Below are 16,012 nucleotides of genomic sequence, written 5' to 3' on the forward strand. Positions count from 1 at the left end.
GTTTACATCTGAGCCATCTGGGAATCACACAAGAGGACTGATGGTGAGATTATGACCCTGTGATAAAAACAGGATTTAAAATTAAAGTAAAAACATTCCAGAAACTTCTGCAGCAGATCTGACCTCCATTCATATTTAAGTAAACAACAGTATTCTGAACTCAGATCAGGTCTCAGCTCACGAAAATGTGAAATCACATGGAAATATAACAAATAATCCCACAAAAAACTCCAGTAAAATGAATTCTTTGAGCTTTTTTAAATATGCAGTTACAGAAAGTGGTTTTTTTCCTCGTGTTGGTGAGGGTTTAGTCTCATTTATGCAGAGAAACAGAGAAGCAGTGTTCCGACCTCTGACTGTCTGTGGCTCCTCTGAGGCTCCGTCCTCCTGCGTCACTGTGTCGTCCAGCAGAGACCTGCCCTCTGACCGCTGCACACACACACACACACACACACACACACACTACAAGTTAAAACAATACGCATGGCGTGTGAAAAGAAGACGTGTTTCCAGGTAAATGTGTGTGAGATGAACTCCACCCTGAGCCAGCATCAGCAGGGACAAACCCTGTTAGTGAGGAGAATGGATTCACGGTGAATAAAATGTGACTTTACTGCATGGAAACTGAAACGAACGAAACACTGAATACTGTTTTGTCCTGACAGGTTTGCTCTGTCATCTTTTTAGATCATTCTTACGGTTGAAAAGCTGACATGTCTGGCTCATTTTTGTCTATAAATGACTTTTGTTATGAAATATTTTGCTGAGTTCCTTGCAAGACTTAAAGACTTAAAGAAGATGGACTTAATGTAAAAAAAAAAATCTTTTGGATGGAATAATAATGATAAAAGTTTGATGTGAACTGAAATATGGAGGTAATTAAAAAAAAAACTTATTTTATGTGACTGAAATTAAAATAATACAACTTCTCCAAACTATCTGGTATTAAAGTGCTTTGAACAAAAATAAAGGATTTTTTAAGTTGAAAATGTGATTTACTGTGTGTGTGTGTGTGTGTGTGTGTGTGTGTGTGTGTGTGTGTGTGTCTCACTCTGGCCGGCCTCCTGCGGTTGCAGGCTTTGTGTCGGAGGCCCAGCTTGTGTTTGGCTGCGGAGTTGTCCAGGACGGCGAAGGGGCTGGCCGGCTGGCTGAAGTCTCCCGGGACCGCCGGGGGGCCGGAGGCGGCACGGGACAGCTGGGGGGGGGGCAGGGAGGACGGGGGGGACAGCCGGTCAGACACTCCCCAGGTGAGAACAGCCAAACGTGTTGCTGTTATAGTTCTGAGTCATCTTTTGGGCAGAGTTGTTCACCTGCTCGTTCTCGCTGTCCGTCCCCTCCAGACTGATGCAGCTGCTCCTCTGGGCCTGGATCTGGAGAACACACACACACACACACACACACACACACACACACACACACTGTTCAGAGGGAAAGTCCTCCAGGAGGAGGAGGAGGAGGAGGAGGTGGAGGTGGAGGAGGAGGAGGAGGAGGAGGAGGAGGAGGAGGTGGAGGAGGAGGAGGAGGTGGAGGAGGAGGTGGAGGAGGAGGAGGTGGAGGAGGAGGAGGAGGAGGAGGAGGTGGAGGAGGAGGAGGAGGAGGAGGAGGAGGTACCGTGGCTGCCAGCTGCGCCGTGTACTCGGGCGGGCTGCAGGGGAGGCCGTCGTCCTCCGACATGGCGCCGCCGTCCTCCGGCCTCTTCACACACACCAGGGCCGGCGGCGAGCCCAGCCTGATGGCCTGCTTCAGCTGCATCTGGACACAGGACGGCGGCAGGTCAGCAGCTCGGCCACGCCCTCTCTACCGCCTCACAACGCCGCAGACGCATCAGCACCAGACGCTGGACGATTCACAAACGTTTTTCAAGTTTGCTTCATTGATTTTATCTCTTCATCAGGTGACTCATTTTTTTCCAGACTGACACTGAGTAATGTCCACATGTTGAAACCTGTGTGGTTTTGTTCAGTTTAATGTCAGTCTTTGTAAAATCAGATTATTTTATTATATGTTTTGGACATGTATGACAGACTGGGAGATGGCTTGTTTTCAAACTGTCTTAAATAAAAATAAAAGAGTGAATCACTGTGTGGAAGATCTCCAGGTTCTGTATCAGTGGCTGATAGAAGGTTAATAAATCACAGCTTTAACAGGAAGGGTGACGAGGTGGGGATTACCAGACGATGACGGGGAGAAGCGCTACGCGTGTGTGTGTGTGTGTGTGTGTGTGTGTGTGTGTGTGTGTGTATCAGTGAAACTCAAACAGCCTGCAGGAGTCGATCATGAACTCTTTCTGCTGGAGTGCAAAGTAAACACGGAACAATACGGCTTTTATGCAGCCGGGCAGGACACACACACACACACACACACACACACACACACACACACACACACACACACACACACACACACACTGTTTCTTCGGTAAAATCTGGACAGTGATCTTATGACTGTGCAGGTGCAGTAATCAGACGGTAGGACTCGAACACAAAGCGGTCCCTCGGTGCCTCAAGCCGCCGCCTCCAGCGATCACCTCCCGCCTCCAGCGATCGCCTCCCGCCTCCAGCGATCGCCTCCCGCCTCCAGCGATCGCCTCCCGCCTCCCGCCGCTATCGATCCTTGCATAATGTGTCTATATTCGTCTCTGCCACGGCCTCATTCCGCTGATCAAACCAGCAGCCGGGATTAAGCTCAGGAAATCTCCATCAGATTGTTTTAGGTGCTAAATTCTGTTGATACTAATCTGGGAATTAGCGGCTTCCCGTCCCAGCTGGTCTCCTGATAAACACGTCCGCTCATCACCTGCTGTTATTAGGACTCGTCCACAAATCAAACACTTCCTCCGCTTTTTAATCACCAGAGAAAGTTTGAAGCGACGGTTAGCTACGAGTTAAAACCTCTTTAGAGGGAAGGATTTTCTATTTTCGCAGCTGTATCAGTGTGATCAGTCCACGGTTCACACAGGGACACGGTGGAAAAGAGTTTTGTTTCTCAGATTATTTCATCAATTCATTGATTCATTCAAATAAATCTTCTTTGTTTTAGTAGTTTGAGCCAAAATAACTGCAAAAAGCACATTAAGCCGTTCTGGATGGTTATCCTTTGTGGTCATTTGTTTTTAAAGCTAATTCAGTCATTTTAGCAGTTTTCTTTCTTTTTCAAACAACTTTTTATGAAGTTTTCTGACCACTTTATATATATATATATATATATATATATATATATATATATATATATATATATATATATATATATATATATATATATATATAATATAGAGCTGCTACAGGTCTGCTATAGAACCACTACAGGTCCACTATAGAGCCGCTACAGATCTACTATAGAGCCGCTACAGGTCCGCTATAGAGCCGCTACAGGTCTGCTATAGAACCACTACAGATCTACTATAGAGCCGCTACAGGTCCGCTATAGAGCCGCTACAGGTCTGCTATAGAACCACTACAGATCTACTATAGAGCCGCTACAGGTCCGCTATAGAACCACTACAGATCTACTATAGAGCCGCTACAGGTCCACTATAGAGCCACTACAGATCTACTATAGAGCCGCTACAGGTCCGCTATAGAGCCGCTACAGGTCCGCTATAGAGCCGCTACAGATCTACTATAGAGCCGCTACAGGTCCACTATAGAGCCACTACAGATCTACTACAGAGCCGCTACAGATCTACTATAGAGCCGCTACAGGTCCACTATAGAGCCACTACAGATCTACTATAGAGCCGCTACAGATCTACTATAGAGCCGCTACAGGTCCACTATAGAGCCACTACAGATCTACTATAGAGCCGCTACAGGTCCGCTATAGAGCCGCTACAGGTCTGCTATAGAGCCACTACAGATCTACTATAGAGCCGCTACAGGTCTGCTATAGAGCCGCTACAGGTCCACTATAGAGCCACTACAGATCTACTATAGAGCCGCTACAGGTCCGCTATAGAGCCGCTACAGGTCCACTATAGAGCCACTACAGATCTACTATAGAGCCGCTACAGGTCCACTATAGAGCCACTACAGATCTACTATAGAGCCGCTACAGGTCCACTATAGAGCCACTACAGATCTACTATAGAGCCGCTACAGGTCCGCTATAGAGCCGCTACAGATCTACTATAGAGCCGCTACAGGTCCGCTATAGAGCCGCTACAGGTCTGCTATAGAGCCGCTACAGGTCCACTATAGAGCAACTACAGGTCCACTACAGAGCCACCACAGAGCGGTGCGCTGCAGAACGAGACCCTCCTGGAGGGACATGGAAACCACTTGACTCCCGTTGAGACCATCAAAAATGGAACCGGTGTGGGTTTCTGACGTTTTGCCGTCTGTACCTGCAGTGACTTGACTTTTCCATGAATGCTGTCCTGAGACGCCCCCAGAGCCTCGTTGGCCTCCGACGAGTCGGACACAAAGACGGAGTCGTGTGACAAGGCCTTGCTGCCCAGGCTGATCTTCGACCTGTGAGAAATGAAGGAAGAACTCAAGTTCCAAAGCTGGAGATACGAGGTGCAGACGAGCCAGGAGGCTCAGCTGAGAGAAAACAGACAGTCGGGATGGTTCTCAGGAAAAGCGTGTCAGAAAAACAGGAAGTGAGCAGCGGCGGGTTCACCTCAACCGGAGATGGATGTAAAAACATCACCTTCCTCTCGTTAATTAAGCAGAGAGATAAAAATCTGAGAGAACGCGTCACGCTGCAGGACGGGGCTTTATCTGGAAGCACACTCCATCGGGTTCTCCTGGGTTCTGAGTGGCGGCCTCACCCTGATCCCTTCTCCTTCTCCGCCCGTGTCAGCGTGTTGCTCGCCGACGTCTTGCTGACATTGTCGCTGGACTGGCTGGCTTTCAGCGCCGTGTCTGACCCCGCCCCCGCCGCCGCCGCCGGCTCCTTCCTCTTCTTCCTGGCGAAGAACTTCTTAAACGTCTGGAACTTGGACTTCTTCTTTCCTGGGAAACAGAAAATCCCCCAAGAGGGATGGTTATTCACTAAATGAAGTAGTAACGAGAAAATTACTCCCACAGCGCCTTTAACGCCGCCCCCCTCCCCCGATATGACCCGGAGTTACAGAGCTATTAGCCCTGTGTTGGCAGGTAATCAGCCATGCAGGAACCACACACACACACTCACTCACACACACTCTTGTAAAGCCTCCCCGCGGTGAGCCCGTGTCTTTTAGCGCCGCGGTGGAAACTCAGCAGCTCTTTAAAAGCTGCTTAAACACCAACAAAACGTCTTTCACTGCTGTTCAGTGACTCGGCGGCTCATTACGGCTCCTGATGGTCTCTCCAGGCGGCCCCCGAGCCGCAGGGCCCAGATCTGCCTCCAGAGTCCACCAGGCCCTGAAGATCAAGGCCTGATTACAGCAAGATGTTCTTCAAAAATCAGTGGAGTTCCTGATCAGGAGACTGACTCAGTCGGTCCCGACTGACTGACCGTTAAACACTGATGGACGCTAGGCTGTCTGCTGGCGTCTTATTTAAAATGCTGGGAGGACAGATCATCTGGAGCGATCCTGGCCTGACTGGACCAGAGCAGACCCTCGGAGCAGAGCCGCATGTGGAACAGCCTTTAAGACGTCCTGCTCTGGCCGTCCGGCCTGCGGGGAAAGCCTCAGCATTCCTCCTCTAAAAATACTCTCTGGTTTCAGCTAAATCACAACTGAAAAATGTCTGGCATGTAAATCTGAAGCCGGGGTGAAAAGGCTTCAAGAGTCTCGGTCAAACTCTGCTAAACGTTCCGCAGTTCTCCATTAAACACTCACAACAAACAAACAACGCGACTCAGGAGCCCTCCGCCACAAACGTCTTGAGACGGTTTGACGGCTCCGGGATGTCCGGCGAGACGAACGGGTCCGAACGGACGTTCCTCTCAGTCTGAGCCGTGAAACGCTGGAGGCGTCCTCCTCCCCGGGCCCATGGCTGAAACCTTCAGCTGAGGAGCTTCCAGAGTGGTGCGCCACACACACACACACACACACACACACACACACACACACTCATCCTGCTATTTCAGGCACAATACACAATCAGGCGCAGGGCTGAAAAAGGCCACGGACCGAGGGGAAGGTCAGCGCCGACCTGCGGGGCTCAGATACTCCGGTTTAGCTGAACGCTCTGAACAGCAGCTTGAGGAGAAGCTGGTTCCTTCACAGGGTGAGAAGGTCGCGACCTTTAAAGGGAACAATGTTACGGAGGGGCGGGGTCACTCAGGACGTTTTCCAATTGGGAACACAGAACCTTCACTGTGTTTTCGGTTTCTGTTTCCATGGCAACGGCGCTCGGAGCCACTGAAAACGCAGCATTTTGAAAACGGTTTCCCAGGTGAAACTTTCCGTCTCCATGGAAACGGGGGAAAAACTCCACCACTTCTCCGAACGCCGCTGCTGCGCTGTACACTGTTACCGGACAGAAAAACATAATTTTCTCAATATTACCGTGTAAATGAGTACAGTAGAGTAGAGTATTACTCTATTAATCCCAAACTGGAAAATTCTGGATAAATGTGAAATGTTTCTGAAATAAAAAAGGAAAATAGAAAATCAAAATGCTGCCACGTACTCGACTTAATCCGAGCACGTTCATGTCTCAAAAGATGTGAAATTTTAAATCGTGCAAAATAATACAAAACTGCAAACAGTTGGTGCAGATCTTTCTCCTCACTTTTTTATATGCTGTATATGCAATATGCAATTTCAGCCTTTCAATCAACTAACAAATGAAAAAATCAATACTATTCTCAAACCAGACGTGACCAAACTCATGCTCGTGTGTATTGAATTAAACAATGTAGAAACCATTGGGTTTTTTTTATCTTCTGCTCATTTTTCTTCTTCTATCGCTTTCTGCAAATACATCAACTCTGATGTTAAATCTTCAGTAACGGAACGAAAACACAGATGACAACGTCATGTTGAGATGAAGTTGAACGTGAAGTCTTATTAATCTCAGTATTTTTTCACTTACATTCCTGCTAAAACACATCTGTGTCAAAGAGCGTTTCCACTGCGGATGTGCTCCCACAGATCCCCGAAGATGAAGTTCCCACACCCACACGACACCTCCGTGACCCTCTAATGTGCTCCTTCCTTCTGTGTGTGTGTGTGTGTGTGTGTGTTCCTTCATTTCCTGCTGCCAGCTGCAGGCAGACCCATCCTGCTCTGGCTGGGCTGACCTCCTCTGGATCTGATGTGATGCAGACGTTCATGAGCTTCTTTCCACACACTCAGCATTTTAACACTCTCGGCCTCGCGGAGGCACCGTTTCAGGATTTTCAGCTTCATTCTCAACATCTCTGGTCAAACGGTGACTAAAAAAACCCATAAAACCAAACATGAGCGGGACACTGAGGGACCTGCTCTCCAGGATCCCGTTATGATCCCATTTAAAATGAATGAATGAAGCTCTGCTTCACTCACTCACAACGTTTTATCTTCATTTTATTTCATGAAGTTTAATGCTGGAATAAATACAAATGGAAAACACAAGTTTGACTCTTCCAGTTGTTAAGCGATTCGGAGAAGAAGGTAAAGAAAAGTTTTTCAAACTTAGTTCTTCACATTTTCTCCAAACCTATCAGTTACTGAGGACTGAGAATTTATCTGAGTTACTTATTAAATGAAACGTGGCTTTGCAATAAGTAAAAACCAACAAAGGAAGAAAAAAAAAAAACTGGTGAAAGAGTAAAAACTGCTAAAGCAGCAATGGCAATAAATAAGTAAATAAATAAATAAATAAATAGAATTAGAAGACGTCAAATAGCCATAAAAAATCACTAAAAATAGTTTAAAAAAAGCAAAACAGCAAAAATCACATGAGTTGCTAAAACAGACATTACATGGTTAAGACAGCAAAACAAACAATACGAAAAAAAGGTTAAGTTAGAAAAGGTACAAAATAAGCAAAAAATAGTTCAAATAGTAAAAATAACTAAAATAGAAGCATTAATTGTTGTAAAACTTCATCAGTTCAATCTAAGACACATTTTTATAATAAAATTACATATAAAATAATTTCTTTTAAAAGATTTAAAGGTGCTTTGTGGCTCTAAATGAGTTTTATTTGGAGAAAAGTGTCATAAATGTGGATATCTGTGTGTTATGGAGAGTTAATGAGCAGAAATCCTGCAGCTGCTGAGAGATTCTTTAACGACGGAGACGGTTCAGGATGCAGGTCTTTACCTGAACACTCCTCCTGGATCTCCGCCGGCTCCTGATTGGCCGCCGCCTCCGGCACTCCAGACGCCATGGCAGCGCCGTCGCTGCTGGGATGGAAGCAGAGACAGAGACAGAGACGGCGGTCAGCGTGTGTGATCCTCATGTCTGGGTCGGGTCGGGTCGGGTCGGGTCCGGGTCAGGAGGAGGAACGCTCTCCGGTTCTGCCCGCCGCTCATTTTTATATCTGCAGCGCGATCAGCTGGATTAGGAGGCGATTAGAGTCCAGCAGGACTCACACCGGAGCAGAGAGGTTCTCCTCAAGGATTACACAACTCTGAAAAGCTCTTATACAACCTCCCAGAGCAACCCGCCACTTCCTCACCTCGCAAACAGCCGCGCTTTCTTCAGGAACGGACTAAATTCAGCTTCAATGTTAAATCATAAAGTCATCAGGACTGATCCAACCTGGCAACCCGGAGTCCGATCCACACAGTGTCAGCAGAAACATCTGGGCTACGTTTCACTGTTTACATTTCCAAACCACATTCAAGACGAAAATCTGTATTTTATACTTTAGTTTTGCTAAAAAAAAAACACAAATAAATATGTTTATGGGAATAACAAATAACTTTTAGAGTGTAAACAGATCTGTCCTGCACAAAACTTTATATTTCAGCAAAATTAGCACGCTAACAAGCCAAGTCTGTGTTCGCATTTAACCTGTAGCTAGCATGCTACGTCATGTCCCTCACAGCACAGCTAGGTGTCATGCTAACATGCTAACTGTGAAGGCCGAGCACCCCGAGCTGACATGCTGAGTCGACTTTGACGTTTTCTTCTGGACAGATGAATGTAGAGACAGACAGCTGGGGTGTTTTCCACTTCCTGGGTTCTTCAGCCTCTCGGGCTCCGTCTGGTTGAACCTGTTAGCAGATCTCTCACACACAGTTTCAGATTAATCCGGTGTTGTTCCCCGTCTCCCGGTCCTGCCCTCAGATCCAGTTAGCGCTGGACTTCCTGCCGAGTCGTCCCTGATGTGGTTTCCAGTAAAACGACCGGCCGGGGTCGCGGCCGCTGTGTCGCCATTCATTTAGTGTAAGCATGTCTGCATGTATTGTAGGAGGCAGTTTGAGCTCAAAACCTTTTAATTAGCCAGAGATTATAAAAACGTTTTAAAGCAGCCGAAGGAGGGTCGGCGGTTTCAATGCAGACGTAGTGAACTAGATACGTGTTGCAGTATTTAGGTGGATTTTATGGGTTTTTAACATGTTTCTGGTAATATCACAGTGATCATCATGAATATATTCCCATCAGCCTGCAGTGCTGGTATAAACCGACCCGTTGCCATGACAACACAGAGAAAATACACAGAGTTGGATGTTTTTATGGTGAGAAAGCCAAAAGTGAAGAATCTGTCGGAGGATTTATGGCCGCTTTGTCCTCGGGAGGGAGGACTGTTTTGTTTTTAAAAAGCTTCTCCCTCTCTTTATGGAAGAAGCGGCTGGAGAGCCTCAAGTCCGCCGTGTTTACAGCGAGCCGCGTACTGTGGAAGCAGACGGAACATTCCGGAGCGTTTGTTGACATGCCGAGGGTCTTCGGTAAGTGTTACCATGACGTGATCAAACGGTAGCCATCGACCGGAAAACCCTTCGACTTCACGTTGACCGTCCTCAGCGTCGACGGCGGAGGAACCGGACGACTCGGTGACAGAACGCCAACGAGTCCCGGGGAACTGAATGACGCCACAGTTAAACATTACAGGAAAACAGAAATCACGGGACGCACGAGAGAACTCCTCACAACACACGTGGCTTGTTAGCATGTTAGCATGTCGAGGACAGGAGCGCTCCACCGGCCCACAGACAGCAGGAGCTCCGCCGGCGGTTTGGAGGTTCTTTGTTGATGTGTGCAGCCCGGCGTTCTGTAGGTGCAGCAGGATACTGGAACCTCGGCGGCTGTCGGAGGTGACGTAGCGTCCACGGTTCACGACAGCCTTCACACCTCGGTTAGGTCGACTATACTCGGTGTACGGACTGGTTTGGGCGACAGCGTCAATCTGGACAAACCCACAGTACAGCATGTGCCAATAATCTGTACCGATGCCTCAGTAATCAAACTACACAAACACCCCGAGAGTGAAAAGGACAAGGCTGAAGAGGCCAACGCTCGGTCTGGTCTGGATGAAGCTGCTTCTAGCCACTGTGGCTGGTTCGAAGGATGGTCGGGGTGTTTGGGGGGGTTTGATCGGGTATCAGGGCCCAGAGGGACTGACCTGCGCCCACTGCCAGAGCCGGATCCCCACGGCGACATCCTCCGCTTCATCTATGAGACGGACCACCGGGAGGGAGGGGGAGGGGGGGGCGAAAGAGTTACCGAAGAGGGGAACACAAATACAGAGCGAGGAAAGAGGAGGGGGGGAGAGAGGAGGGAGGTCCAGAGGAGGAGGAGGAGGAGGAGAGGGTCAGGCAGAGGGGTTGTGGGAAAGAACAGCATGAAAGAAAAGAAGAGTCGTTAGATAAACACAAGAATATTGGAGTGGAGACACAAAAGAAAAAAGAAAAAGAAGCAGCAGAGTTACAGTAAACAGAGGAAGAGAGCAGTGAGGGCGGCGAGAAGAGCCGAAAGGCGCCGCTTCATCCACACAGAGGAACTCTGATGAAGGAAGAGACCGGCCTGCTGATCCTGGACCAGAACCTGGTCTGATGGTCCGCAGCTTCAGCTCAGGGTCACTGAAGTCCCAGTAAATCCCACTGTATCGAACACAGCTCCGGACTTCCTGCATTCAGCCGGTCGCGCCGGGTCCCCGGTTCACCCTCAGCTCCGGTTAACCTCCGGGAGTCACTTCAGTGAGGGTTTGAGGGTTCAAATCCCCCGGCCACGTGAAGGCCAGAGAGCGCTGAGGAAGAGGTCACCCTGTCCGTGTTCCCTGCTCTAAACCAGACCCTGAAAACATAGAGACCCGACTAATAAACAGAGAACAGGAGCAGTAGCGTGCAGCAGCGCCGCCGGGCTCAACTACTTCAACTAAAACACAACCTCACTGCTTGTGTTGTTATAAAATCTTTAAAGGTTTCGGTTTGCGTCCATTAACCCTGAACCGTTACCTGAAACCATAAAAGACGAATTCAGACGAAGACTTGAATATTCGGATATTCAGGACCAGCTCTAGTTACTAACCCGTTAAAACAAAGGAACGGCGTCGTTCAGGCAGCCGGCGTAAACAAACCCGTCAGCTGCCCCCAAATCCCAGCATGCACTGCAGCGGGGCCTCAGCCTCTGGAGCCCCTTTATTAAAAACCACCGCAGTGCTTTAACATTTTGACGGCCATCGACTGTCGGATCAACCTGGTAGGACTGAGGCGCATTCAGAGCCACAGCAGAGATGAACAGAAGTCGTGTTTTCAACTGCAGAGAACTGGAGTGGAAAAAAAACCTAAAAGGGAACCGAACTGAGCAGAATGAGGTGCAAAAAACCAGAGTTAAAGCAAGTATATAAAGGGCTTCTGGGATGGATTTTATATTATTAACTACGATTTTATCAGTGCTTTTAGAAGCAGATCAGAAAACAAAAACTAGTTTTTTTCACATAATTCAAATTAAAAAGTGAAGTCACAGTATAGATATTATATTTTAGTTCATTTTTAATGTTGATAAGCTTTAGTCTACGTTATTATGGACTTTTAATCTACAATAATACAGTGTCTTAAAATATTATGGCATTATGACACACAATAAGAATATTAAAGAGAGTTTCCTCTTTACATGTTATGACTGGAAAAAATAAAACCTTTCTCGGATTTACTGGAAAACTTCGGCGTCATAAAAACACGATCGGTGAGAAACTGTGTGGATTCTGTACGAAGACGCTCCATGAAAGAGACCCTGAGAACCCACTTCTCCCGTTAGGACCACAACTCTTTCACACGCTCGGAGCTTTTTTCCCAGGATGCATTGCTCCGTGACGTTTTCCTGCCAGCTGTTTATTGCAGATCCTGATCCCTCCGCAGTATTAGTGCGCATGCTGTGTAAACACTCTCAAGCACATCATTAGCTTTATTTGGAAGGCTTTGACCGTGTGTGTGTGTGTGTGTGTGTGTGTGTGTATCAGCCTCATTATGTAACAGTGGATTAGAGCGTGGAGGTATTCAGACCTGTGGGGGTTTGGCTTCGTTCAACAGTTTGAAATAACCTCATTAGAACCCAAATACCTCCAACACACACACACACACACACACACACACACACACACACACACACACACACACACACACACACACACACACACCCTGGTCTTGTTCTGTCTTGTTTGTCCAGCTGATTCATGCAGAACAGTCCTAAGACGATCCCCGGTGACGTTCTCCTGTGGCGTCGGGCGAGGCGCTGAAGTGGAGTGTGGACCCGGCGTGAACGGCGGCCCGTCGCCGTGCGAACGGCGTCTTCGCTCCGTCCACCGGAGGCTTCCGTCTCTGACGTAAAGCGAGCCAGCCTTCGTGCCTCAATGGGCCGAGTGTCTCCAGACTCATCACACCGCCACCGGCTGACGGCGCTGACTCACTGCCGTTCGCACCGACGGAGGCGTCTGACATGAGGTCTGATGAGGACCCCCCCCACCCCCCCCCCCCACGCCCCAACCCTTCACCCGCCATGACAGGGCCTCAGGAGACACAGGATCCCTCTGTGGGGCTGTGACGCCTGGTCCCTGGAGCTGATGTGACCCTGGTACTGCCACTGATCTGACTGCACGAACACACACCTGGACGAACACACACCTGGACGATCACACACCTGGACGAACACACACCTGGACGATCACACACCTGGACTATCACACACCTGGACTATCACACACCTGGACGAACACACACCTGGACGATCACACACCTGGACGAACACACACCTGGACGATCACACACCTGGACGATCACACACCTGGACGAATACACACCTGGACGAACAGACTACCTGTGACGCTTCTGCAGATTAAATCATTAAAATCATTTCAGCTGGTTTTAAGTTCTAATCTGTCAATAAAGACTTCTGAAAACAGCCACAGCGGACTCTTCAGCTCCACTAACAGATTTCCTCTCTACTGGTTTCTACTGAGACGCAGCATTAACCTTTGTAACCGTCCCCTTCAGGACTGGCAGTAATCTGATCCGGTCACATATTGCTGCAGGACTGTGTTTGGACACCGCAGACCCCGTCTGCTGCGGTCCTGCCGGGCCTGGTGGCTCCAGCAGCCGGACCAGGCTAACCTGGCTGCATTACTGCAGCCGTTAGGACCAGCGGCGTGCGGGGCTTTCAGAGACTCAGCGGCTCACAGAGCGCACGGCGGACACGTCCTGAAGGAAAACCCAGCGTGAATGTGGAACCCGGTCCCGGCGTCCTCGGCCTCAGATACCAGGATTCGCCGTCGGGCTCAGACGGAACAAACCCTTCGCTGTGCGGCTCGACCTGAGTCATGTGAGCGCCGCTAACCAGCGCTCATGAATGAAATTTCTGCTTTCCGTCACACATTCCTGTCCCTGAAGTGGACTTGGCCGTTCATCACTCCGACTCTTCAATGAGGAATCTGGATAAACCAGGAAAAGAGGGAGGAAGACGCTCTAAGACCAGGATATTCCAGATCTAGTCCCGCCCAACATTTAGCCGCCGTCACCTGAATGAACGTTGTGGAAACATGAGGACGGTCCACGGTGGAATCAGGATAATGACATACCTGCAGATACTAACAGATACTCTGTTCTTCTTCTTCCTCTTCCTCCACTCTGCAGGAGTGTGACGGATTACTGACGGCACCCGCTCATTCAGAACTCCTCCGCCGACTTCAGTCCAGCGTTCTTCTTGTTATAGTCAGTTTTACCAATTCTAACCTTGAAAGAAGCTCCATCATGAAATAATGACTTATATGAGCTTTTAACATTGTTAGTGTGTGATGAGCTCTTAAAAACTTGTGAGAAAAACATGATATGGCTCCTTAAAAATAATAAATTCTAATAATAATTTCTCTGGCCACTCTTCATGCCTAGACCAGGTTAGTAGCTTGAGGCATTTATAAAATTCCCCATTTTCAGCTTATTTAACAATTTAAGCTATGTTAAGCCAATTTTAATCATTTTAGCAATAGTAGCATTTTAGCAACACTAGCTGTATTTACTATTGTAGCAATTTCACAATTCTAAGCAGTTTTAAATCATTAACTTGTTACAGCTATTTTAAAAATTTACACGTTTTTTTACTTTTTAAGCAGTTTTTACCTTTTTGGCAATTTTTACTTTTTTCCTTTACTCGTAGTTTTAGCTAGATGAGCATCGTTAGCTACTTTAGCCATTTGAGATTTTTTTTCTTGCTTTGTTTTTGGCACACACTGTACAGATAAAACATGAATGAGTATAGAATCAATAGCATCGATACAGAACGTTGTGAAAACACTAGAGAGCACCGACGGGGAGTTTAAAGACCACGTTTGGCTCCAGAGCCGCATGTTGTAGACGTCAGGGACAACTTGGTCCTGAATTCACTCTCAGGCGGATCAATTCTGGAGACAACCTGCGATGAGAATTTGGTGTATAAACACTTTTTAAATTAAATTATCTTTTGTCTCCGAGGTGAACACATGCTTCTATATCTCTAATTGTTTCAGAGGTACTTGAGACATTTTGCGACCAGTGTAGTAATTTTGCCCACAGATCAGCTGAATCCCATTAATATGTAAGTTTCCGACTAATTAGTTTTGGTTTGAAGGAGAAGCGGGCCGTTGTGGCTGCGGTTCCTCCAGATCCATCATCCGGTGTGTGGACGGGGTCCAGACTGGCTGCTCTCTGCCTCCGAGTCACATGTCCTCTCTCCACCTGATTTAATAAAACTTTAATGGGGAACAGCATGCAAAACATCCCTCGCTCTGCCATCACTCTTCTCGGAGACGTTAAAAAGCTTTTCCATGACTTCTGTTATTGTCGGACGCGTCCACATCGTCTGCAGCTGCTGCATTCAGGCCCAGCAGCCATAAAAGGAGACGAGCCGGAGCCGGAGGACGAGGCCCGATAACGCGGCTCCTCACCAACATTCGGCCATTCCTCCTCATTCCTCTCTCCTCAGGCCTCGTTACTCCTCCGTCACTCCTCCGTCCTTCTCTTCCTGCCCGACACGCCACAGCCGGGCTCTGCTGACCACCATGGAAGTTATTCAGTATCTCAGCGTCACTGTGACTTTCCCTTTAAAAACGATGGGAAAAATGCGGATTCGGGAACTTCTAAAAATTTATTGCATGGTTTTTTTTTGAGAAAGTTTTGCTTCACGAAGCAGTAAAAACCAGCTGAAACCTGCTTGTTAAACCAGTAATTAGGGCAAAGTGTTGTTGGTGGCCTTCGCACACTGTTTAATAGACGTTACTAAGAACTCTGTTCGGTATTTGACTGTTTACATCCTTAAGATGCTTTTGCTTCCAGGCTGTAAGTGAAAAGATTATGGTTCTGATTTTATATTGTTTGATTATCCAGATCTCCGAATCTTCAGTTGATTAAAATGTTGCTTCACTCTTCTACCTCGCCCACAACAATTCCACACTTGTCCTTTTCAGACCGTAAGACGAAATGTGTTGCAGCTTGTTGCTCGTGGAAAAATAAACTCATCCTAAGAAGAAAGTTTACTCGAGACGTGTGAAGTTGAAGAGTTTTTCACGTGAATTAGTGAAAAACGTTTCATTGAAGATGCAAAAGAAAGGTCAAAAGAACTGCGTAAGAAACTGAAAAACCATGTTGAGGAAACATGCGACACCTGGAGACCCCTGGTCTTCACTTCACACCTGACCCGGCTGGACCTGCTGCAGTCCCTCACCCTGACCCGGCTGGA

At 47.7% G+C, this 16,012-nt stretch overlaps 1 protein-coding gene across 7 annotated transcripts in view; it reads right to left on the reverse strand.

The window, feature by feature from the left end:
- The window catches only part of LOC115405436 (probable serine/threonine-protein kinase kinX), a 34,043-nt gene that overhangs the window by 5,328 nt on the left and 12,703 nt on the right, over positions 1 to 16,012 (reverse strand). For 2 of the 7 annotated variants that reach the window (XM_030115045.1, XM_030115031.1), the window contains exons 2-10: positions 10,434 to 10,483; positions 8,186 to 8,265; positions 4,772 to 4,955; positions 4,343 to 4,469; positions 1,612 to 1,752; positions 1,311 to 1,370; positions 1,052 to 1,195; positions 351 to 429; positions 1 to 17 (exon numbers count right to left, since the gene is read on the reverse strand). The exon at positions 1 to 17 is cut by the window's left edge and continues 290 nt beyond it. In XM_030115045.1, the coding sequence (XP_029970905.1) occupies positions 1 to 17; positions 351 to 429; positions 1,052 to 1,195; positions 1,311 to 1,370; positions 1,612 to 1,752; positions 4,343 to 4,469; positions 4,772 to 4,955; positions 8,186 to 8,265; positions 10,434 to 10,483 (882 nt within the window). Of the gene's footprint in view, positions 18 to 350; positions 430 to 1,051; positions 1,196 to 1,310; positions 1,371 to 1,611; positions 1,753 to 4,342; positions 4,470 to 4,771; positions 4,956 to 8,185; positions 8,269 to 10,433; positions 10,484 to 16,012 lie in introns of all 7 variants that reach the window. The other 5 variants (XM_030115037.1, XM_030115062.1, XM_030115023.1 and 2 more) reach the window with 3 other exon arrangements.

The sequence above is a fragment of the Salarias fasciatus genome, chromosome 2, assembly GCF_902148845.1.
Source record: "Salarias fasciatus chromosome 2, fSalaFa1.1, whole genome shotgun sequence".
Classification (NCBI taxonomy): Eukaryota; Metazoa; Chordata; class Actinopteri; order Blenniiformes; family Blenniidae; genus Salarias; species Salarias fasciatus.